Raw genomic sequence first — 27,035 nt, 5'->3', positions numbered from 1 at the left:
AAAATTCCAGCCAGGATCTTGGAAATTCCAACTTCCAATTTTAAATGGAGCGCAGCAAAAGTCATCAGTCTCTCAGAATCTTTCACCTCAGTTTGGAAGGCAAAACCATCAGTATCTCCATCCATTCATTATCCAACCCGCTATATCCTAACCTTCAGCATCTTTACATCTTAAAAATGAGTTTAGAACATGAAGTCATCCGAATCCCTGAATGTTTTTATTTTCAGTGTGGACATGAAGTTGTCAGTGTCTCTAAAAGTTAAATATGGTTGTGGATGGTATCTCTATCCTATATATGCATGTGGAAATGTCTCTGAATATTAAATGACCGTGTGGAAAAAAAGGAAGCAACAGTGGACAGGGACACAAACGCACGCTGCCACACTCGAGATTTACTGGATATGAATCACCGGGGGCCTCTGTCCCCCAATCTCAACATCTGACATGCAAAGGAAGGCAATGGCATCGCTGAATAGCTTGTTAATACAAATGTGGCTGGCAATCCTGATGTCAGATCATCTTGTGTGTAAGGCAACAAATGTAATAATGTTAAAGTACACTTTGAAGATCATTGTACCTGAATATTACTGTGTGTTTTATCTCGTTTGTGCGTTCATGGGTGCAGGGTATGTAGATCTTCCGTTAGTGTATTGTGGTGGGGTTTCCAGCACTTGTTCTGAGCGTCTACTCAGTGAAGGCTGGATTACAACAATAAATGGTATTGAATTGCACTGAATGAATGCATACTGGGCAGTGCTGGGTTCAATGAAAGAACCAACCCAAACTGGAAACCAGCCCTTCACACGTATCCATACTGGGCCAATACTAAGATGAAAATCAGCCCTATCAGCACAGAAACATCACCCTGAGATCCCTGAACTGTTCTGTTTAGGAGTGCAGGACAGTCACGAGAAGGCCAGAATCTTAATCATCAGTGTGAGACAAAATAATCAGAACGTGTGGACCCAGGCTGTTAATGTGTAAGACATCAGTACGCTCAACATGAGTTGCCAGCTGGTGACTTTGCCTTCAATTGGAACAAAGTCAGATTGTGGTAATCAAAGGCAAAGGCTTTATGAGTCCTCAGTAAGATGGATTTCTAATCATCAGTGTGTGAGGCACAACTCTCAGAATCTTTATATTGTATTTATCAATTTGCCAGCTAATTGGATTACTTAATGTGGTCATCAACATTCAATATAACCAATGACTTGCAAAAATAACCATACTGAATCTGAACCTGAAATACAAAAGGCTTTGGTAGCCTTCAGGTAGTAGGCCTGAATTTAATCACTACTGAACTAGACACAAAGATCTGTATTCCTGAACTCCAATTATTAGCATGCAAGACAAGTCCCTGGGGTTCTGAAAGCGTGTCATGTCCTAGGGACGTATGCCACTCCTCCTCCAAACTGCCCATCCTAACACTGGTAAAATACACCACCAAGACATTGAGGAAAACAAAAATGTCCAAGGTCAACCCCCTACTCCAGCCACTATCCTGAGTGTAACACAGCTGGGAAATCTCCAGGGTTTAAATCAATCATGTGCTGCTACCTCCTGCCATTTTAAGTTAATAGCATTACCCTGCTGATTCGAGCACCGAACAGACCTGCTGAAAACTACTCGTCAACGAAGAAGACAACATCCTCGGTGCATCTTCTTCTAAAATTTACTCATGTAAGACATCTTCAAATTCCACAATCAAATTTATTGACCAGCCCAGCTGCCATCAGATGACATATCTTAGCCGGGTTTAATGTCTCTTTTGTTCATTTTAGATTTGTTAATTGATGTACTTAACGTTAATTCTTTATTTTTGGTTTTGTCTTTCTCACTAGGTAGACTGTATTTTGTAGCATGTGTTTAGGGGTGGTTCCCCAAGAGGCGGGGCCACCTGTCAATAAACGCCACGAACCGCCCACCACCCTATAAATTAGAGGGCCTTCAATAGTTCCTGGCAGTTCATTTCAAATGTGCTAAGGAGTGGAGGGTTTACTTGTATTCTGCTGTGTTTTCTGCTAATTGTGATATCTTGGATTTTTGAACCTATGCTCTGTTTCTGAGTTCGGCTTGGGGGACTGTATTGGGACTGTGTTTGCAGTGGATTGCCTTCCTTTCTCTGGCAATTCCTTTTCTGATCTGAGGAGTTTCTGGTACTACAGAATGTTTATGTTTAAATAAATATTTTTATTTTATAAAGCTTTTTCAAGGCACCTTTTGTTTCTAGTCAGTGTTTTGATGGTAACCAGAGGGCAATTTTTGGAAGTATTTATGTGACTTATGTGCTTTTGGGACTCCTAGTTTGCGACATCAACAACAACAACAACAATTCATTTTTTGTATAGCCGAAAATCACACAACGAGTGCTGCAATGGGCTTTAACAGGCCCTGTTTTTTGACTGCCCCCCTCCTCAGCATTGACTCGTTAAGAAGACAAAAAAATCTTTCCAAAAGAATTACTTTGTAGGGAATAAAAATGGAAGTAATGTTGGGAAAAGCAATTCAGAGAGAGACCCCTTTCCAGGGAGCTTTGGCATGTAATGGATATCAAAAAATATACAATACACAAAACAGAACACAATTCATCCTCTTCACATGGCTAGATGGCAAATTTATCATTGCGACCTCAGAAATACAATACAATAGTGCAATAGTAATAGTGCAGACTACAAAGCAAAATGCAAGAGTTCAATCATCAGTGTTCCTGAATGCCAAGTATCATCACTTAAAACCAAGCTGTCCATCTGCTTGTCCAAGCTAAGTGTCCAATGGAGAATACAATGTCCTCAGAATTTCTAGCAGCAACTATATAAAGATTAACATTCTTGAATTCTGCTGTACTCGGTGGTACCACAGATGTCAGGAGTCCACATCTTAATAACCAGAATCCCAGAATCCTAATCATCATCAGGTGTTGCTTTTCTTTCGAGTTTGAGTTTGGTTCGCTTTGTTGCTTATTACTCGTTGATCTCTCTGTTTGACTTCTCCATCATTATTCTGACTCTTGTTTATTTCTGGTCCTTTCACTACTTGGTAGCACATCACCTAATCCATTCTAGTGGCATGAGTGGCTGGAGCTTATCCAGGCAGCTCTTGATTCAAGGCAGTAAGCAGAACTGGACAGGCTTGGGGTCATGGATGACCTGCACGCTAACAGCCTTTGTCCAGAGACACCGATGATTTGATTCAGATTCTGGGTTTCCCTGTTTGCTTGTGCCAGGTCTTATATGAGTTGTTATGTTCAGGTTTTTTTAAATATTATTTTGTATATTATGTTATTATGTTTTTTGTCTTTGTGTTTTGAACATTGTTTTTTCTAATTATTTAGTATTTTTGTGTTAAATATGTTTTCAGTTATATATCTTATGTCTGTTGTGAAAGAAACCTTTGGAGACGGGGCCACCATTTACATGTTAGCAAGATCACCGCCCTTTGCTTTTAAATCCCAGGAAGTGAAGTGGATGTTTCAGAATAGCCTTGAGAACTGTGGAGACAGCACTGGGTGAGTAATGTTCTGATTTACTGCTTTATAGATTCTTTTGCTTTGTTTTTGGACTTTGATTCTTTGCTTTGCAGATTGATCTTATTTGACTTGAGTTGCCTTTTCCTGCATACCCTTTTCATTTTTTTTGTTGTTGTTTTGTTTATACAAATACATCTTTCCTTTATAAAGGTTCCTCATTTGTGATGAAGGTTTCATAGTTTATCCTCTCCCCTGAAGGGCATTTTTAAGTATCTAAAATATTTAATGTCTTTTTAATAAAGCCAGGTCCCTTGAAAGCCTGCCTCTTGAGTTTTGGGGTCTGGCTGCCTGGGGTGCAGGCCTCAGTTGGGAAGCAGATTCACCGAGGTCCTGGTCTGGCCTGTTAGTTTTTAAAACCTTAAAACCCCTTTTTCCATCTTGTGTTCCTGTTTCACAGCACAGGCAGAAAACATGCATGCTTGACACTGTAGGTCAAAAGTGGGCATTGCCCATTCTGCTAGGCTTCAGTGGCACACCAGGCCTGCTAAGGTAGCAGATTTAGCAGACATCCAGCTACACAAAACCCTGACTTGCATTCCAAACTAAGTGACTGAATTTCAGCTTGTACCCGGATTTGCCTGTACTTCATCTGATAACAATTGTGCAAGCCAGAGTTGAACTGACGTCTCTCCTGAGGCCCCTCTGCAGACTTCTTTATCCAGAAAGCATGAAGTGGATTCAAGAACAAAAAGCTGCAAATCAATGAATGACAACTCTGATGGACAGAAGAAGAAGAAGACACCAATTTTGTAACTGGAAGTGACTTTAATCAAATCAGGAGAAGTTATACATTCCCTTAAAACTCTCTGCACCATCCTGAAGAATCCTGAGACAATTACTGGATCTCTGAAGGGAATTCCGAGGGAAGGGAGGTCTGCTCTTACTCTTTGAATTGACTGAAAACATTCTGAAAACTTCTTTCTGAAACTAAAAAGCTATGAGCTGCTCTTTCATGGGGAGCCGAAGCCGACAAGCTCTTCTCTTTGTGAACTGAGAGCAGTGATCCAGTTTGCCAAGCTAAACAGTGAGGAGTGAGAAGAAGGAAGCTTCAGTATCTAAACTTTTGTGCCAGAAAGAGTAATGTTCTCTCCTATGAAATTGCAGATGACACACACAAAGGGGCTAACTGAGGAAAGCACAGACAAAGGATCACCAAGCAAAGAGAAAGACAGCATTCCAATGCAAGAAGAATTCTCGACTTGAACCTGGAGCATCAACAAAGCCACAATTCCACACAACATCAGACATCATTTTTAAAGACCTGGTATCACAAAACTATTTATCTGTGCCAAACTAAATTATAAGTCTAGATAGCAAGTAAAGAGCCAGTCTCTCTTTGTTATATGTTTGTCTGTCCAGTCTAATCTGTCTGTTTTATATATCAATACTAGGGGGCTTTATCCTCTGCTCACTTTGCTTGCCAACCCCTAGGCTGGCACTACGCGCAAGTCACTTTGCAGTTCTGCCACTTGAGTATGGGGATGCGGATATACAATTTAAACAGATTGTTATTTTCATGGGAATTGTTACATATGCATAATAGAACTACCTATTTTACATTACAGTGAGTAATTAACCATAGTAAAAATAGTAAAACGTAATAATTTAAAAGTTAATTATATTTCGTGTTGCGTTCAAGTTTTTCATTGCTTTATATGATTTCATTCTGTTTGCCTTTGAAATTAACACGCAAATATTTTTTAAATGGGCGGCACGGTGGTGCAGTGGTAGCACTGCTGCCTTGCAGTTAGGAGACCCGGGTTCGCTTCCCAGGTCCTCCCTGCATGGAGTTTGTATGTTCTCCCTGTGTCTGCGTGGGTTTCATCCGGGTGCTCCGGTTTCCTCCCACAGTCCAAAGACATGCTGGTTAGGTGGATTGGCGATTCAAAATTGGCGCTTGGTGTATGTGTGTGTCCTGTGGTGGGTTGGCGCCCTGCCCGGGATTGGTTCCCTGCCTTGCACCATGTGTTAGCCTGTGTTTGGCTCCAGTAGACCCCTGTGTTTGGATTCAGGGAGTTGGAAAATGGATGGATATTTTTTAAACATACACTTACTGTAAAACTTCAGTAAAAACAGTTCTTTGTATTAAGTTTTTGTCAATATTGCATTGACTTTTGATTCTGCATTTGGACTTATGTCGTGACAATGCAACATATAAATTCCCGTGAGAGAATTTCGTTTCTTTCTCTCTAATAAATAAACTGACTTTTTCAAATGTTTGTCTCTGTGATTTGTTAATTGTCTTTGCAAAATTTATTATAACGGGAAACAGATAACATTTTAATATGAATGGTAAATCAAGATCTCCTTTGGTCTCTAATGTTATCTGCGGGTGATGTAGTACATTACCTTTCTTGGATACATCCTTTTTTCAACAGTAATTCAGGTGGTGGAAGACTGGATGATGTTAACGGTTGTAGATATTCTTCAGGATATTGTAAATTGATGTTTTCATCTTCTGCACAATCACCAACAACTGTTCCAGCATAGTCTATTGATATACATTTAACCAATTTGCCATGTAACCGATCAACAATTTTCGCTTTAATTCGTTTGACTTCACTGTTTCTCAGTGCTAGGATTGCCCGTGAACTCATTTCTTCTGTTGATATCCCTTCGGGATGAAATTCATCAATAAAATTTGGACATAATACGTTTTTAAGTGAACTTAAAGTGAGGAAAATGTAAAAATTTATAAGAGCTGAGAGAGCAGGAAATGTGTGTGTCAAAAGCATTCACGCAAATGAGATGTGAGTGGACCGTGTGCGTGGTTGAATATGGTTGAGAGGAGGGCGTGACTTGAAACAATCTCATGTCAAATGTCTCGTCTCGTGGAACTTGAAAAAACCTCTTGAAAAAAGTCTTGTCTCATCATAGGATTTTTTTATACAATAGAGAGATATACATTCTGAAGTTACTCCCAGGAGTGGTGGAAGCCCAAATTAGGGCTCTGCAGCTCCCGTAACTCCGCCTGGTGACATCCCCATAACCCAACAGGGCTGAGCCGACCAATACCATGTCCAAAATAGCCCTGTGGGACTCAGAGGGGCTGTTACATCCTGAGGGGGCTGCCAAAAGCAGTTTGGGTGAGATAGCAGCCTTCATAAGTCATCTTTTCCTGTAGGTAATGGCGGTGGCCACCATCCATCACAACATACAGTTATCATAGTTCTATAATCCTTATGTTCAACAATAAATTGTATTATTCTGTTTCTTAAAATGAATGTCCTTCAGTTACCTTGATATATGTCTAAAGGCCAGAGACTGGCCTCCTGCAACAGAGAAAGGAAAGGTAAATAAATTAGGAGCTCTGCCAAATTATTTGATAAATTGCCAGTTTTGTTGAAGGCAAGACTGAAAATTAATTAACAAAGTTAAAATGTATCCTTTCTTTCCTACATTTATTGGCTTCCATCTGGGTGGACACAATAAAGATAAGAAATTCACCTCCATACTCAGTGGGATGCCCATCCATCCTCTGGCGCATCTACAGCAGATAATGTAGAATCAGATAAATTGTTGCAGAGGAACTTGGACAACATTGGACAGGCTTTGGGCAGATTTGTGGTAGATGGAGTTTAATGGAAGTAAATGTGAAATATTACATGTACAAAATAAAAATGTCAGATTTGAATATACAGGTGGAGGCCTGAAACTTGAATGTACACCTGATGAGAAGGATTTGGGAGTCATAGTGGACTTGTCACTATCTACATCAGTACACAAGTTACCAAGAAAGCTAATAGGGTCTTAGGTTATGTACCACAAGGTGTGGAGTACAGGTCAAGGGAGATTGCGGTTAAGCCTTACAACACAATTGTGAGGCCTCACCTGGAATACTGTGTGCAAAATAGATGTAGCCATGCTAGGGAAAATCCTGAGAAGAGTGACTGGACTGATTAGGACTGAGAGGTATGAGCTATGAGGAGAGATGGAAGGAGCTGAACCTTTTAAGTTTAAGCAAACAGAGATTAAGAGGAGACATGATTGAAGTGTTTGAAATTATGATCCCAGCTGTAACGTTTAAATGAAATCTGCAACAAGAACACAAGGATGCTGTTAGAAATTTCTTAGGGGCATGTCTTGCACAAAGGTTTTTCTTCATGCAAAGAACCACAGACATGGAATAAATTACCAAGTAGTGTGGTGGACCATTAAATTTTGACATGATGTTATTTTGGACAATCAAGGTGAATAGCATGGACAAGCTTGTTGGGCAAAATGGCCTGTTCTCATCACTTTTCTAATGTTTCTAATGAGCTTTCAACTGACCACATTGTTAAGTGATTAGACCTTCTTTATTATAAGAATCTACACTTGGGAATCACTGCACTAGACCCCAAGACTGTAAAATCAGGTCCTGGGCCGAGCTCTGGAACCCAGTGGGACAGCGTTAATAAAATCTGCGTTCTCCAGTCCAGGTTTGACTGTAATTGAATTCTTGCCAAGTGCCGCGGGACACCTTCAGTGCAATTTATGCAAAAGTAATCTCCTTCATTTGGTGCTCAGCCCAGCATTAATGCCTAAGCTCTTTAACTGCACCCCAGGCCAAAACTCAGTCAAGTTACGGAGGGAGGAACAGAGGGAGACACACAAGCTGGCAGCCTTCACCAGCTTTGATTGAGCAACTGAGATTCATATCAGTGACCAAAGGGCCAGGTCACTAAGGCAAATGACGCTTTTTAATTGCTTCTTTTGTAATTCTTGAACATGTGTTGCCATCCGCCGGGCTGGTACGTAAAGACGAAGGCATGCAACATGAAATTACATTGCATTTACTTGAATGTTTTCTTTCATTTAAAGGAAGAGCTCATTTAATTAGCCCTCCGGGGCTTTCTGGGCCAGGAAATCCTATTAACTTCACTGTCTACACAAGTGTAGGAGGGGGGCTTCAATCGGCCGAGAGAAAAAGGAAGAGAAGCTATGGGTGAAGTGCGGCACTGAGATCTCTCTTGGTATCTGTGTCACACAGCAGTGCCTCCTTCTCGCATTCCCGAGGGAGGACTGGGCTGGCGTCAAAATGAGTACAAGCGAGAGCTCTGATCTGACCAAGTCACATCGCATATTGTGGCACAAGGGTGTGAAAATGGCGTATACTGATGACAACAGCCCCTCCGTAGCAGGTGTGCCTTGGTGCGGCTTACCTGATGGCAGAATTCCAGAGCTGGAACGACTGATTTGCATCCTGGAGGGATGCAGCTGTTACCCAGCTATAGTGCAGGAAAAGTTACACTATAAAGGACGCCTGCTCTTTTAAGCATATTCACTAATTCACTAAATTCATTCAAGTCTCTCTGTACAATAGAAATAACAACACCAGGAAATGGAACTTCACCTCAGATTGGAAGGGCATTGACAAACTTGCCAACTGAGTCCCCCAGTTTTCCTCACAGCACAGAGTACCAGGAGTCATGAAATTCATCAAAATCAGTTTCCTGAATGCTCATTCCAAACCTATTTAACATATGACCAGACTCACCACTGGGTAACAGGGACCCCACCACCAGCCCTACTAAAGTCTGAAGGGTCCTGAAGATGAAGGGACACCCCACACATTGTAAGTCTCCCAGGGCTCACCGGTGCTTTAATCTCGACATCCACCAGGCTTCATTTTTTGAGAACACACTTACCTGACTGTATGGTCAGCCAGCCAGCCAGCATCACAGTTGTCGTAACCATCATCAAAAGCGGCCTGCAGCTGCTCGACAGTGGCAATGATGGCCGAGTTCTCTAGGCACACCCGCTGGGCCTCCTCAAAGGTGAGGGCATACCGATCACTGGGAGAGCGATAATGGAACACCACACCTGTAAGAAAGAGAAAGCTGAGTGGTGAGGATAGTGGTACGGAGGTGGACATTTAAGCACTTTCACCTGAGCCACACCTGAAGGCCAATACAAAAATACTTTCAATAAGTCCAAGAGCACTACAACACCATTCAAATCATGTGTCCAGTGCGTCCTCATCAATAGCGCTCAGTTGAAGGGTTATCCAAGTATTATCCACTCCTGAATTCTAATACTGGATGATCTCAGTAGGTCCACAACCACATTGTCCATATCACCAGTGCCACCTTATACACATCATTCAAGTCTTACTCAGTCGTTATCTAGTCCTGAAGTCCAATAATCCAGTGGTCTCAATAGCTCCAATAGCTCCAGGAGCTCAGTGATGCCCTGGACCCAATCTGGGAGAAGATCCCTCAGGACACCATTCGTCATCTCATTAGGAGCATGCCCCCGACATTGTCAGGCATACATACAAGCACGTGGTGGCCATACAAATTACGAAGAACAATTTTGAGTCGCTGCAGTGAAATTTCGGTAAAATGGACTAGCCTGTTGCATCATTTTTTCACTTTGATTTTCGGGATGTCTTTGAATTCAGCCCTCTCTAGGTTGGTAATTTTCATTTCCATCAAACTATGTGGCATCTTTTTGCTCCTAACACATTACCCAGTCCATATCAGTAGAGATATCCTGAAGGGATTTTTTTCCCATTGAGATCTGATGTGTTTTCAAAGTGTTCCTTTAATTTTTTTGATCAGTTTAACAATATTAAACATGTTGTGAAAGGCGCTATATAGTGCACAGACTTAAATAAACAGACTTTTATTTTTCTTCAGCCGTGGGGCACACCTTTCCCATGTCCCAAAGGCCCAACACAGTTCCAAAACACTCACAATAATCACAACAGTCCTTCTTCTGGCACCACCACTCCTCCTTAGGCTTAGTCCTCCTCCTCCTGACTCTGGCTCTCGAGTGGTGGTGGCTGGCCCTTTTTATAACCCACCCGGTGCTTGACCACCTGGTCCTAATTGCACTTCCGGGTGGGGCTGTACAATCGTCCAGCCGGGCTGTTGGAAGGATACAGCCCCCCCTAGCGGCCACCCCGGGCCCCAACCAAGCTGTGGAGGACTCCATCTCCCATGGAGCCCTGCGGGAGGTTGGGGAATCAGCGTCGGCCAGGGAGGCTGCCACCAAGCGCCCCGGGGGAGGTACTGAGCTGTCCATGGCTGCTCCCCTGGAACATACACAGCAGGGGCGTCCCGGCTGGGCATGGGACCCGGCCGTTCGTCACAATGTCTTTAACATAAAATTTAACGTTCAATGAAGATACTTCATAGCTTGAAACCCAAACAGGAAGGCAAAGACAAAAAATAATTGCAATTATTAAACAAATTCATTATTTATTAAATTAATTATGATTCCGTACAGCACTATAATTATGATTTAGCCAGGGTTTTGTATCTGGCTCAAGAAAAGTTTTCTTTAATGAATATTTTTGTTGTTTGTGAAATGTTATTTTGTATATTTTGTCATTGGTAACGTGTTGTGTGATATTTTGGAAGGTATTTTGTTCATTAGTCATTTCTTATGTGTGTATTATGTTTATTTTTGTGTTAATGTATTTATGCTTAGTTATGGACCCTCTCCCCTTAAAGATGACTATTGGGGAGGAGCCACCATGACAATCAGCTGGGAGACCACCCCCTACATATTTATTTAAGGCACAGAGTCATGCCCAAGTTCAAGTTTTTATTTGGCATTCCAGTCATATCTAAAATATAGTGGGACGAAACTGCATTACTCCAGACCAGAAAATGTGTAAAAAGGGAAGGGAAAAAAAGCACACAAAAAATAAAAACCAAGACAGTGCTAAATTCACAAAGTCCAACCAATGGTTATGTAAAAGAGCCAATTAAATATTATGGCTAAAAAGAAATAATTATGTGTGTAAAAACTGGCTTGTTATGTGCATGTTACCAAGAGTTTAGCAGTCTTATTGCCTGTGGAAAGAAGCTATTGCACATTCTGGCTGTTCTTGATTTTATGGAGCGATATCTCCTACCAGATGGCAAGAGATCAGAAAGTTCATGAGAGGGATGTAAGGATTTTCCCACAATGCAACGGGCTTGCTTCTTATATCTTTGCTTTAAAATGTCCTTCATGGAGGAGAGACCCCGATAACCCTGTCAGCAATGCTCAGCACACGTTGCAGAGTCTTCCTGTCTGACACACTGCAGTTTTCTAACTAGGATGTGATGTGCCTCGTCAGGACACTCTCAATAGTGCTCTGGTAGAAGGTGGTGAGGATGGGAGGAGAGATTCTCTCTCGGTTCAGCCTCCTGAGAAAGTGCATCCTCTGCTGAGCTTTCTTGACCTTGGGTGTGGTATTGAGAGTCCAGAAAAGATCCACAATGAAGAAGACGCCTAGGAATTATGTGCTTCTGGCCCCTCTCTACAGGACGGCTACTGATATGCAGTGGGGGATGTTCAGCCATTGTTCTGAAGTCCACAATCAACTCTTTTGTCATATTGACATTAAGGAGCAGATTGTTGTCCCCACATCAGCTCACTTACTGTTCCACCTCTGCTCTGTAAGATGTTTCATCTTCGTTACTGTTGTATCATCAGCAAATTTAAGGAATTGATTTGTGCTGGAGTTGGCAGTACAGCTATGTGTTAGCAGAATAAAGAGCAATGACTGAGCATGTAGCCATGAAATCCAATACTGAACACCCACAATACTCTCACGTTCACATCCCTACTGTCCAAATCGTTAGCTGTTGTGGAGGAACGATTTTAGAGATTTGAACAAGTGATGAAGATTAGTATGGAGCTAGCTATTTTGTAGTCTGAGGTCAGGCAAGAGTTGTTAAACCAGAAAAGACTAAGAGGACCAAGTAACTGAACCAAAACAAAGTTCAAAAATCAGTCAACAAGAACACAGGAGCATCAAAACTAACTAATCAAAACTAACAAAAATTTTCCTTAAGAAAAATATATTTGAGTTGTCCACCAGGGGTTTGCTTTTAGAATTATCGAAACACTTGAATGTTGAAGATGTCATTTCTCCTCCTTATGTAGTGATCATGTGATGCTACCATGCTGGCAATCATATGGGTAGCAACCAAACTCGTAGCCATAAACAACATGGCCAAGAAAAGTAAGCACTTTGGTGAACTTACGTTTGGCATCTAAGTCTTCTGCTAGAGTGGATTTATGGGAATGAAAAACAGCAGGAAAATGATCAAGAGACATTATTCAACTTGTGGTCAAAAAATATGGAAAATTTTACTATGCAAAGGTTGATTTGAAGGTTGGCTCATGAAACTTAAAGGAGATTTTGATTTATGTTTCATTAAAGAATCAGCTTTGTCACAGATGTTTCTCCTAAAATTCCTTAGAAGAAGCGGCTTAAGACAAAAAGGAGACATGAGATGCAACTGAGATAGCAGAAGTCAAAATTGAGAATTTGTTTTGAAAAAGCATGGTATGTTTTGTGGGGTATGTGTCTAGTCTTGTTTAATCGCTTTCAAGACTTTATATTTTTACTTATTATTGTCTTTACCCAAAATGACTTACAGCATCTGAGGTGCAATCAGTTACACGTCTTTTGCAAACAGGAGCACAGGCAGATGAAGTGAATTTTTTTGTGGTCACACAGGTGTCAGTAGTGGGATCGGAACCTATCATCTCAGGGTCTGAAGGCCAAAGTCCTAACTATTCCAACTGCCTGCCTTTTCCATTAGAATGAGTGTGATCTAATTGGAGTGCAGTAATATAATTTAGAGCAGCTAACAGTATTCAGAAGCAATGACTACAGTTCTGTAATCCTAGTAAATTGTTATATCACCACAAACAGCCATCCATAAATTTCAGCAGATATTACTGAGCACACAATGCAAATACTTTCAAAATGGCAAAAAAAATGTCAAGGCATCTTCTTGGAAGATCTGAGCCCATTGTGTGACTTTGCTGAGATCTCTGCTGAAACTCAAGAGGAGACCCTTCTTAGATATGAGAATATTTTTTCTCAGGAGAAATTTCTGAGAAGGAGGAGATGAAAGAACATGTCTCCACTTTATTTCTTTGTGATCTCATTGTTGTCTAGGAGAAACCAAAAAAATATTAAGGAGATCTCTTTTTTGATTTTCCATTCTTATAGGATGGGTCACAACTAAAATGTTAGTCAAAGGAGGTTAACAAGCACAGTCCTGACTCCCGAGGTAGATTTTACACTTCCTAATAATGCAAGATTTATTAGAACGGAATCCAGAATTTGAAACACCAGGGCTAGCACGTTGCCATCTTATATACCACCCAAATGATGATCAGGAATTGTCACTTTCTGCAGTCACATCATTAGTGTCCAAGTCAAACTTTATTGAAGTATTAAACACAACAGAAGGGTTTTACTCAAATATGTCCAACATGGGCACACGGCCCAGTCTGTTTCATGACAACAGTAATTGAGTTCAGGTTGATGTCTAAATCCCAAATGTCCACCCACATGTGAGTCATCAGTGTCCACATCTGGAGTCATTTATCTGTGACCATCTTGTCACAGTCGCCAGAACGTAAAATCACAAAGAATGATGAATTATCAGCATCCAAGTTATTGCACTCTGAATAGTCAACCTTTGTGTCCTGGAGAGACAAGATCATTATTTTGTGACTGTAGACATTTTGCTTATAAACCATAGAGGAATGACTTTTGTTGTAAAGTTTTGCTCAGGTGGGCTACGGTGAACTGTAATTAAACTCTGAACTGTTTTTTACCTACAAATCTGAAACTTTATGGTCTTTCATACAGAACAATGTTGTAAGTCTCTGCTCAATCTTTGCTTTATAAGCCTTAGTATTTTGTCTGAGTCTATACATATTTTTCTTTTTATTTTATCCCTGTGTATAACTCACGTTACAATCTTAGGTTAGAATGACGGGATAGTTTATAACTCAGATCGTCAGATAGGAGTATCTAACCAATGGGAATTGGATACCATACAGATAAGCACTGTTGACAAGATAAGGTACTCTGCACATACTTTCATAGTTAAAGCTTTTGAGGGAAGCTATCAATCATCAGAGGAGTTAGCCAATTATCTGAGGGTAACCAGGGACCCAGAAAAGGGGTGCTGAGGGTGCTGCAGCGGGCCTTTTGATCGGGATCATAACTGAGTATCAGCATGGCCCGACTTCTGCACAAGCTAACCTGGGCTGCAGCTGAATGAAATTTATTAACTTACATGAAAAAAAAATGTTTGTTGCTTTTCATAGAAATATTCCTGACGAAGACTGGTCGATCATGTCCTCTCTAACCTCATTACTGCTATCCTTGATATCACTCGTCCACTGTTGGCCACATACACTCTGTCGTCTACGAGTCTACTTATCTCCAATACACAGCAGCTCTTGACATTCACGGTAACAGGACAGGCAGAATATGAGCTGCCAGAACGTGAAGTGCATGAAGAAGAAAGCAATTTGTTTTGTTAATGGCAGATCTTCAGAAATGGCCAGTGACTACATTATACAGTAGATTCTAGTTCTAGTAATAGTGAAAGATATGAATGAGATGAGTTTGCTCAAACAGTAAACTCTGAATGTGCATGGAGATATTGTACTTGTATTGCAAGTTTGGGGACTGCTGTCCTAGAACATGGTTAGTCCATTCCAGGCCTTCTTTAAGCCCATGTCTTTGACTAGAAGCCTAATAAGCGCCAAATTCAGTAAGTTATCCATCCATCCATCCATCCATCCATTTTCCAACCCGCTGAATCCGAACACAGGGTCACGGGGGTCTGCTGGAGCCAATCCCAGCCAACACAGGGCACAAGGCAGGAACCAATCCAGGGCAGGGTGCCAACCCACTGCAGTCAATAAGTTATGACATATAAAAAAAAGAGTTTGTTAGGGACTTTTGTGTTTACTTACACCCGGGCCCATCTATGGATTAATGCTGGCATTGAGTGGCACACACTGACAGCAAAATCCAGGCCGCTCCAGAGGTCTGATGTCTTGACGAGCTGCTGACTTACTTGGCACTCAATGTGTATAATTTAGATGGTTGAGACTGACATGAGGTGGTCAACAGAACCATCATTTGAAATGACTTATGGACTGCAGATCACGATGGAAAAACTATTCAGAGTACTTGTAAGATGTTTGCATTCTTGTTACCTGTTACTTCGCTCAGTAGTGAGAAATCTTTTTTGAAAATAAATCTGCTACTTGACACTCTGATAAAAGAAATTCACTAAAGTCTACATACCTGCACAGCATGTTGTTGTTGACAATTCATTTATGGTTTGAAAAGGTCATTTGGCAGTGAAGTGATGTAAACATCATGCAATTACAGAGCTGGCACTGGGTCTACACGGCTGAATAACTGGTAATGTTTATTGGAGGTTTGACAAAAGAGTTTGCAAACTGGCAAAAAAACTAAGCTTGTTGTGATTGCATTTTGTATTTATTTATTTTATCTTTTTTTATTTTTATTTTTATTCTTATCTTAGTTTTACCATAATGGCTGAAATTACCTGATATTGTGAATATATATACTGTTGTTCTCATAAGTTTACATATCCTGGCAGAATTTGTGAAATATTGGCCATTGTTTGCAAAATATAAGTAATCATGCAGAAAGCTTTCCTTTTAATTAGGGGGTGTGCTCAGGAGAGGCAATTTATTTTCACATAATTGTGTGTGCCCTTTGTGGCGGACAGCCATGGCACTTACCCAGCTGGGATGCCAGTGAACTAGAGGACGGGGGAGAGAATATATACAGGACAGTACCTCCCACGGGCCACTAGATGGCAGTCCCCCTGGGTTGTGGCAGCACTACAGTTTCCCACAGGACTTCATGGGAATTGGAGATCTGTGACTCAGGCCTGTTGAGTGCCATGGCTGCCACCAGGGGGTTCTAAAGGGACCGTGGAGCCTTCAGGATACTGGAAGGACTTCCAGCGATCATTAAAAAGGATCTGCCTGCCTTCATTTCAGGGCCTGAATTGGGAAGTGGAGGACCAACTTTGCCTGAGGATGAGCGAAGGTGAAAGGATTGAGAGAGACAGACAGAGAAGAGAAGATAAAGTACTGTGCTTTATTATGTGTGATTAGTGCTTTTACTGCACCGTGCTTTGGTGGGGAATGAAGGAAAAGCGTTATGTATTACTTGACTTGTGCCTGTGTCTGTTGTGTCTTGTGGTTGGGGAGCTGGTGTACCTCATGGTGACCACATCTTTTTAAATCATCATGATAACTGAAATCACCCAAATGGGCCTAATCAAAAGTTTATGTACCCACACAGGTTCAAATTAAGGGAGAGTGTCCACATCTGTAACCCTTTGGATTGTAATCAGTTTAAATTCAGGCAGAGTTACACTGACTTTGCTGCAACAAATCACAGGGGAAAGCAAGAGAACTGTTAAAGGACCTGTGAGAAAAAGATGTTGAATTGTATAAATCAGGAAAAGGATATAAAAACATATCCAGAGATCTGAAAATGCCTGTCAGTAGTGTTCAAACTCTAATTAAAATGTGGAAAGTTAGGGGTTACCAGGCCACAGTCAGGTAGGCCAACTGAGATTTCAGCCATAACTGTCAAGATCATTTGTCGAGGTGCCAAGAAAAACAACTTGCATTCATTAAAAGCTGCACATGGAACGCACTTGGATCTTCCAACATGGCAATGATACAAAACATAAGGCCAAGTTGACCCTTTTTTGGCTACAGCAGAGAAAAGTGAAGGTGCTGGAGTGGCCATCACAGTCTCCTGACCTCAATTTCATTGAGACATTTTGGGGAAATCTCAAATGTGCAGTTCAGGCAAGACATTCCAAGAATTTAAGGGTCCTGGAGGCTTTTTGCTAAGCAGAACTGGTAGCTCTACCACCTGAGAAAATCAAGGCCCTCATCCACATCTATTACAAAAGACTGCATGCCATCATTGATGCTAAAGAGGGCAATAAATCATATAAAGCTAAGAATATGCACACTTTTGAACAGGGACCATCTCATTATTTTCCTTATTACTATGTTTTGTTTAATGGTTGTGCTGTTCTGTGAAGCCTTATACTGTAATTTGGATTCCATGAAAAATATGTGAAATATATTTTGCCTGATCAGTCATCTTTTCTTTAAAGTACTGTACACATCTTACAAACTCTGCCTGGGTATGTACTGGCAGACGATTCCACTCACCTGTGACACCCAATACTTTCGACCTTACCTGACGACTGCACTTCCAGCCTCTGCATTCCACGTCATGTCTGCTCGACCTTCTCCCCAGCATTCCCTCTGTGTTCAATTTCCTGTCAGTCTCATTATATAAACGTCACTCTTGCATTGCAATTTGTCTGCTGTATGATTCATTATTTCAGTGAATGCATAAGCCAGGAAAGGTTATTCTGGACCTTACAGTATACAGGGCTCATACCCCAAATCTTTATGAGCGTGTTGTCTACTTCTTTTCACTATATATATATTTATATATATAGTATCTATGTATATATACAGTACTGTACTGTGCAAAAGTTTTAGGCAGGTGTGAAAAAATGCTGTAAACAAAGAATGCTTTCAAAAATGGAAGTGTTAGTCATTTATTTTCATCAATCAACAAAATGCAGTGAATAAACAAAAGAGAAATCTAAATCAAATCAATATTTGGTGTGACCACCCTTTGCCTTCAAAACAGCATCAATTCTTCTAGGTACACTTGCACACAGTTTTTGAAGGAACTCGGCTGGTAGGTTGTTCCAAACATCTTGGAGAACTAACCACAGATCTTCTGTGGATGTTGGCTTCCTCACATCCTTCTGTCTCTTCATGTAATCCCAGACACACTCGATGATGTTGAGATCAGGGCTCTGTGGGGGCCATACCATCACTTCCAGGACTTCTTGTTCTTCTTTACGCTGAAGATAGTTCTTAATGACTTTTGCTGTATGTTTGGGGTTGTTGTCCTGCTGCAGAATAAATTTGGGGCCAATCATACGCCTCCCTGATGGTATTGCATGATGGATAAGTCTCTGCCTGTATTTCTCAGCATTGAGAACACCATTAATCCTGACCAAATCTCCAACTCCATTTGCAGAAATGCAGCCCCAAACGTTCAAGGAACCTCCACCATGCTTCACTGTTGCCTGCAGACACTCATTATTGTACCACTCTCCAGCCCTTCGACGAACAAACTGCCTTCTGCTATAGCCAAATATTTCAAATTTTGACTCATCAGTCCAGAGCACCTGCTGGCATTTTTCTGCACCCCAGTTCCTATGTTTTCATGCATACTTGAGTCGCTTGGCCTTGTTTCCACGTGGGAGGCATGGCTTTTTGGCTGCAACTCTTCCATGAAGACCACTTCTGGCCAGACTTCTCCGGACAGTAGATGGGTGTACCTGGGTCCCACTGGTTTCTGCCAGTTCTGAGATGATGGCACTGCTGGACATCTTCCGATTTTGAAGGGTAATAAGCTTGATGTGTCTTTCATCTGCTGTACTAAGTTTCCTTGGCCGACCACTGCGTCTACGATCCTCAACGTTGCCTGTTTCTTTGTGCTTCTTCAAAAGAGTTTGAACAGCACATCTTGAAATCTCAGTCTGCTTTGAAATCTTGCTGATGCAGTATAACTACATTGTGTCTTGTTGCTGTGCTCAATCTTGCCATGACATGAAACTGTCTTCCACAACCTCACCTTGGTAGCAGAGTCTGGCTGTTCCTCACCCAGTTTTAAGCCTCCTACACAGCTGTTTCTGTTTCAGTTAATGACTTTGTTTCAACCTACGTGTGACATTGATGATCATTAGCACCTGTTTGGTAGAATTGGTTGATCAGACACCTGACTAGAATCCTACAAAATCCCTGACTTTGTGCAAGTGTACCTATAAGAATTGATGCTGGCTTGAAGGCAAAAGGTAGTAACACCAAATATTGATTTGATTTAGATTTTTCTTTTGTTCACTCACTTTGCATTTTGTAAATTGATAACAATAAACAATCATTATTTATATTTCCGAAAGCATTCTTTGTTTACAGCATTTTGTCACACCTGCCTAAAACTTTTGCACAGTACTGTGTATATATATATATATATATATATATATATATATATATATATATATATATATATATATAAATATATATATATATATATATATATATATATATATATATATATATATATATATATATATATATATATTATATATATATATATATATATATATATATATATACATATATATATATATATATATATATATATATATATATATATATATATATATATATATATATATATATATATCTTGTGAATTAAGGTGCTATATAGGCACCCGACCCAGCACAGATTCACACTGAGGCACGTGTCAAACACACAAGACTTTTATTTTTCGTCACCTGCGGGCGCAAGTCTTCCCCATGACCCACAGGTAATACACAGTCCCAAGCACACAAGTAACAAAAGCACTTCCTCTATAACACACAATCCTCCACATTGGCACCACCACTCCTCCCAGGCAACCTCGTCCTCTTCTTCCCGATTCTGGCTCCTGAGTGGTGGTTGCTGGCCCCCTTTTATCAGGCACCTGGAAGTGCTCCAGGTGGTTGATTGCTGACATCCGGCTGCACTTCCAGGTAAGGCAAAACCAACGCCCAAAAGAGGTCAGCCGCTCCTGTTGCAGCACCCCCTGGTGGCGTCTGCGGAACCCCACAGAGCTGCACAGAACTCCAACCCCCATGAAGCCCAGGGGGAGTCCGAGGCACTGCTGCAACCCAGGAATGCTGCCATCTTGTTTCTGTTTCTTCCCACACTCCAAAGACGTGAATTGGTGTTGCTAAATTGGCCGTAATGTGTGTTTGTATGTGTATGTGCTTGTGTTTTTGTCCACCCTGCAATGGACTGGCACCCTATCTAGGTAGTGTTCTTGCCTTGTGCCCAGTGATTGCTGGGATTAGGCTCCGAATGATTTCAGATAAAAGGTAAGCCTTATTATAACTTAATTCTTCTGCATGATCATAGTATGGGATTGCACATAAAAGTGTGCTTTAGCAGTGACAGTGTATTAGAGTTTGATGTCAGTCAGTCATTTTCCAACCTGCTATATACTAACACAGGGTCACAGGGGTCTGCTGGAGCCAATCCCAGCCAGCACAGGGCAGGAACAAATCCCCAGGCAGGGTGCCAACCCACCGCAGGGCACACACACACAAAGCACAATTTAGGATCGCCAACACACCTAACCTGCATGTCTTTGGACTGTGGGAGAAAACCGGAGCACCCGGAGGAAACCCATGCAGACACGGGGAGAACATGCAAACTCCACGCAGGGAGAACCCAGGAAGCAAACTCAGGCCTCCTTACTGTGAGGCAGCAGCACTACCACTGCACCACCGTGCCACCCTAGAGTTTGATGTATACACATTATATATGTGTTTATTACAGTTACTGGTGTTTCAAAGAAATGAAAAAGTTTACGTGTGTATTGATATAATCATTATGGGACCACAATGAGGAATGCTTTGCCTTCTCAGATAATGTTTGTTATGTAATAGTTAGTTGAGCCACATGGTGACCGCTGCTGAAGTAGGGCTAGACCTGAAACTCACTTCTCATGCCTGTACCGTATGTAGGTAGCAGGGTTAGCAGCTGAGGATGAACACCCCCAACAGTGATCAGCTCAGAAAGCTGTTATGCTCCTTTTGGGTAAGTGGGAATAGCTAAGGTACATTAACCTTCAGTGTGTAGGGGATGCTTGAATAAATTATCAAAAAGGGTGGTGAAGAGTAGGAGTTAAATCTCAATGAGAATAAACAGTATGTGAATAGTATGGATGAGATTGTTGAGCTGAATGGTCTCTTCTTGTCATATTGTTCTAATACTCTAAAATTCTAATGTCTGGGCTACTCAAGCACTTGTCTGGAGTACTGAGGAGTGTAGGCTGTGCAGGAATCACCCATAATCAGTGCTTAAGTGTGTTTATGTCTGTGTGTTGTTCTGTGTGAGTGTGTGTGTGTATTAAGCTTAGGGTGCACAACAGTAGGCCAGACCATTACAAATCCAGTGAGGCCCGTGATAGTACACCCTGTATCATCAATTACCAGTATTCTGACAAGAGGACCAGCTCACCACACTACTCCCAGGTCAAAGTCGCCTACCTCATCAGGGCCCCTAAACTGTGGAATGGTCTACCTGCTACTATAAGAGATGCCCCTTCGGTCTCAGCTTTCAAATCCCGGCTGAAGACTCACTACTTCAGTTTAGCATACCCTGACTAGAGCTGCTGATTAACTGTACAGACTGCATCTCTGTTGTTAATCATTAGCACTAAACATAAGTAACATGCTAGTTATAATTTGTTACTAACCCTAACCTATTCTGTTTCTCTTCTCTGTACTCAAATGTGGCACTTAGTGCCACAGCCCACCTGCCAAGTTGTTTTGCCTGCCTAAGGTAAAGTCATCCCTGATGGAGGATCGCAGGAATCATGGGGTAGAGGGGTCCTTTCATTGGATTGGCTGGCCCAGCGCTGTCTCAGCTGTGGAATGGCCAACTGGGGGAGGCAGCTTGATGACTGAGGTCTCCAGAACTCTAACCAAATCAAGATTGTATTATGTGATATCATCTACTGATAAATTCTGCTCCGTACTTGTAATAATTTAATTTTTATACTGTATTGAGGATTACTTGTGTTCTGTTCTGTGTATTGTATTGTATTGTATTGTATTGTATTGTATTGTATTGTATTGTATTGTATTGACCCCCTTCTTTTTGACACCCACTGCACGCCCAACCTACCTGGTAAGGGGTCTCTTTTTGAACTGCTTTTCCCAAGGTTTCTTCCATTTTTTCCCTACAAGGGTTTTATTTGGGAGTTTTTCCATGTCTTCTTAGAGAGTCAAAGTCAAGAGGCAGGGCCTGTTAAAGCCCACTGCAGCACTCCTTGTGTGATTTTGGGCTATACAAAAATAAATTGTATTGTATTGTATTGTATTGTTATCAACGGCAAACTCTCTTGAATCATTAGTGTCCATCTTATTGAATGTTCTTTATGTCAAAGACAATAATACCTTTGCTTTTAATACTCCCATGGAATTTGATTTCTTTTACAGTCTGTCAATAGAGGTGTTTCAGGCCAAGGGAAATTTCTAATCAGCTGTCAGAGCCAAATTCATGCTTTTTCACTCTGAACATTTTGAATGGACAGCAGCAGTGTGTGGGATGCTGAGAGTTGGCTACATCAGCTGCTTCTTCCTTAACAAGATGTCGATGGCATCTTATGAGCAGGTAGATGGATCCAGTAAACACCAGAGTGATAAGGAGTGAGAGACGGAGTCCACTGGTGAATCGACCTGCCCACATGGCTTTAATCTTAACGGCTCACAGCTGCTTGGACATGTGGGTGTCACTGTCTCATTAGAGCAGCCAGACAGAAATGAAACAATGAAATGTGAATCAGCGGACCCTCTTGGGAGTTCAGGAGGAGTTGTCAGAGCCTGAGTTTCAAGTGTAAATCCACTCATCTCCTTCTGTCTCTGCAAATGAGTCTGAATGTCCCAGGAGACTGTGCTGCTGAAAAAAACAGTTAAAAAGTGGGAATTTGGGGGACAGTGCCTCTGACATTATTCAGGAAGACTTGCTCTGAAGTCACGGCATCCGAGAGACTTGCAGCAACTAACTGAGAAATGCTATTCAGTTTGTAGTTATGTTCTGGCTTGTGTTCATTTTTGGGTTATCACTGTGATGCAGCATTGTGTATACATTTTCTTTGGATTTAAAATCACCTTTTAGTTAATAAACCATGTAAGAAACTGTTTTTGCTCTTGAGCCAGGGGCTTCATGGTTCCCTTCTCCCTTTTTCAGTTTTATAAGCTTAGGCTTCTTTTGTTCGTGTAGGATACAAAGACTGCTTCTTGAGTTTGAGGACCAGGCTTGTCTAGTTATAGTGAGGCCTATCTGATAATCTTCAGGTGTGTCAGGAGTACAGGCCAGTCTTTTTGTAATCCGTAGACGCTGACAGAATGTAAAATGTTTGGACACCTAAACTGGGGTTAATTAGCAGAGGAGCAGTAAGTTTCAGGAGCACTCATACTTCTAGCCTCAATCAAACTGAGGTCACCGAGGCATTTCTACTGCTTACACAGGAAAGCCTGAGATAGTGGTCATCAGGTAAGAATGTTACTTTGAAACCCAGAGACACACTCTATCTATCTATCTATCTATCTATCTATCTATCTATCTATCTATCTATCTATCTATCTATCTATCTATCTATCTATCTATCTATCTATCTATCTATCTATCTATCTATCTATCTATCTATCTATCTATCTATCTATCTATCTATCTATCTATCTATCTATCTATCTATCTATCTATCTATCTATCTATCTATCTATCTATCTATCTATCTATCTATCTAAGTTCAATCAATTGACACTACACCTACTAACACTGAGGTTACTATACTCAGGACACCCAAACGAGTGACCCTCTGGTCACTCTGACACCAACTGTTGCAAGTTACCCGCACATCCTGCAATGAAATTTTGGGTTTCTTGGAGACTTCTTTCAGTATCAAAGATTAATTGGCACAGTGGTAGTGCTGCTGCTTTGCAGTAAGGAGACTGTGGAAGATTGTGGGTTCGCTTCCCGGATCCTCCCTGTGTGGATAGCGCTTTGAGTACAGAGAAAAGCGCTATATAAATGTAATGAATTATTATTATTATTCAACTGTTGGACTGAATTTGCTGGGCTGGCCTATCTTGGACAAATTGGCAGTGTAGGAGATGGCCGGAGACCTTCCTTGGCTGGGACACCCCTATAATGGAAGGTCCGAGGTAGAAAGTGTATCAAGAGTGTTACCTCCCAGTGCCACAGGTTTGGAGCATGTAAGCTCAACCCTGCTGGGGCCTGTGACCGCCGCCAAAGGGTGCCTGGAGAACTGCTGAGCCCTTGTATGCAGCACCTCTGCCACACCAGGAAGTGTTGCCGGAAGTAAGTCAATAGGCACCTGGAGCACTTCCGGGTGCCTTATAAAAGGAGCCAGCAGCCGCTACTTCGGGACAAAGAGTTGGGAGGAGGTGGATGAAGCTTGCTGGAGGAGAAGCGAAGTCGAGAGAAAGAAAGAGAAAGAAGAGTTTTGTGTTTGGTGCTTTATAGTGTGTTGCTGCAGGGGAGCAAGGCAAAAGTGCTTCCCCAGCTCTGAATAAACATGTGTTGTGTCCTGGACTTGTGCTTCTGCCTACCTGTGTCGTGTTGGGGCAGCTGGTGCACCCCGTGGTGGTCTACCGCAGTCATTTGAAATCTACACCATTTGTAGATGGTTTTCCTTATAGTGGAATGATTGATTTCAAATAATTTGGTGATTTTTTTAAATTCCTTGCCTGACTCATAGTCATCCAGAACTTGTTTCTGAGGGCCTTAGAGAGCTCTTTTGATCTTGGCATGATGACACCACACACATCAATAGCAAAGATAGCACCAGACCGTCTATATCTGCAGTCTAAATAAGTTCAGGGTCCACCATACTCTGTAAGCTGGTTCTAACCACTGGAACCTCATCTACAACACCTCATTCTAATTTGATGGATTTGAAGTGGTGATAAATATGAGTGGACTTACTTTTTTCATGTGAAAAATCAGCATTTTTATTAATTTGGATTATGAGAATGAAAACGCCAGGCCAATTTTAGCTGCCATTTGTTCTGGTAGATCATCTTTATCTATAGGCACTGTTGCATGAAGATCTAATACTTACTTGCCTGTTGAAAACTGTTGAAAAAGTCAATGATTCCCATGAGGTTCTCTTACTTTATCACATAACTCTATGAGACCCCCTAGGGGCCTCTTAATTAAAATACAAAAAGTCTGTTGAATTCAGGACTTCCATATTTACTAATGGGGAAACACAAACAGAGAGGTCAGTGATGTCATGGCTCCTTTATTCCCTAACAGGGAGAGATGAACAGAAGGGTCAGGGAGGTCATGGGACTTGTAAGTGGACCACTCCACTTGAGACACTCTTTGAGATATCCATCCAGCAAGGTTGATGAATGCTGGGTAAACGCAAGCCTCCCTGTACACTGTAACCCCACTAACACTGACATGAAGATGTAAAAAAAATATGGAAAGTTCACTGAGCTCAACACCTCTAAATGAGGTAATGGGGCAAGACAAATGGAGGGATCAATGAGGTCATGGTTCCTGTATCCACTAACTGGGAGAAAAAAAAAAGAGAGTGAGGTCACTGAGGTCATGAGCTCATGTTGTAAACTAAAAGCAGTAACAAAAAAACCACTCAACAAAAAGACCCCCTTCCTGCTAACCTTCTGAGGCATTTACACAGTAAGGTGCTGAATGCTGGATAAACAGAGAACCCCCAGTACCTCCTAACGCCACAGACGCTGAGTATGAAGCCCTTGCCCCTTTTAACTACAAACCAGCACCAAGAAGGCTTCTGAACTCAAGACTTCAGTACCAGGAAGGTGAACAGAGAGGTCACTGAGGCCATGATGCTGGTACATCATAACCCAATGACAGTAACAGAGGCCCCTCAATTCACCATTCTTGGAAGATGCATGTGACTATGATGCAGAATGGATCTCCATGTTCAGGATACTGGGGGTTGGGGTGGGGGGCAGATAGGCTGCAGCAGGTGAAGACATTCAGTGTGTGTCTGCAGCAAAAGTGGATGACAACTATGTATCAATGTCACCATTTCATCGATAGTGGCTCATTAATTTATTAGTGACTCTGGAATTGAAAGCAGCCTGCAATCTAATGCAGCGTGACTCTAATTAATAAAGAGCCCAGGAGAGCACTTGGAGATGAAAGCCTAATTGGTTTCTGGTTTGGCATTTTATTTCATTTTTCTCCTTGGCTGTACATATTCTATGGAGGACTGGAGAGCCTGAATAGGATGAAGTATAAACAAGACCCCTGATATCTCTATACATTGGTGTGGCTACTCATGACATAAGGGGAACACTGTTGAACCCCTACAGCCATGCTCTCTGGTATGAACTATCATGATGAAAACCTCACAATGGCTGGAAGACAACCTTCTTTTCTCTTTCTAGTTCTATGTGGAGTTGATGTGCTTGATCAGCCTTCTCCATACCTCCTCCTCAGTCTTCAGATCTTGTTGTACTTTCTCTTTCCATCTCCATTTTGGCCTCTCATGCTATCTCATACCCTGCACTTCCATTCCCATCACTCTTTTTTCCCACATATTCATTGTCTTTCTTCATCACGTGTCCATACCACTTCAACGTACTTTCCTGTACTTTCTTAGATATCTCTCCTGCTTTTGTTGTACATCTGATTATCTCATTTCTTATTCTTTTCTTTTTTGTAAGTCCACACGTCCATCTCAACATTCCCATTTCTACCACATCTAACATCTTCTCCTTTGTTTCCTTTAGTGTCCATGTCTCAGCTCGAACCATCACTGCTGGTCTTACCACTGACTTAAAATCCTTACCTTTAACTTTCTTCTTAAATCTTTGATCACACAATATGAGAGGCAACCCAAAATTACAAGAATTTTTTTCTGGAGGCCGGAGAGGCGTTAGTTCTGACATTTATCACTAGGTGCGTGGACTAGACTTCCCTCTGCATCATTTGGCCAAGCGGCATCCTTGACGTGCTTAAGAGATTGAAGTGCTCAACCCAAATTGTGGTGATCAGGTGAGTGGCTTCTGCATCACAACAACACTCTTGCGC

General features: G+C 41.5%; 1 protein-coding gene across 1 annotated transcript in view; it reads right to left on the bottom strand.

The window, feature by feature from the left end:
• Window positions 1-27,035, bottom strand: part of ncanb (neurocan b) — a 166,016-nt gene that overhangs the window by 67,943 nt on the left and 71,038 nt on the right. Inside the window, 2 exon segments of the mRNA XM_051934684.1 lie at window positions 9,157-9,331; window positions 26,774-26,779. Of these exon segments, the coding sequence (XP_051790644.1) occupies window positions 9,157-9,331; window positions 26,774-26,779 (181 nt within the window).

The sequence above is a fragment of the Erpetoichthys calabaricus genome, chromosome 12 (assembly GCF_900747795.2).
Source record: "Erpetoichthys calabaricus chromosome 12, fErpCal1.3, whole genome shotgun sequence".
Classification (NCBI taxonomy): domain Eukaryota; kingdom Metazoa; phylum Chordata; class Cladistia; order Polypteriformes; family Polypteridae; genus Erpetoichthys; species Erpetoichthys calabaricus.
Note: the sequence above shows the minus strand (reverse complement) of the source record. Positions and strands in the feature narration are given on the sequence as shown.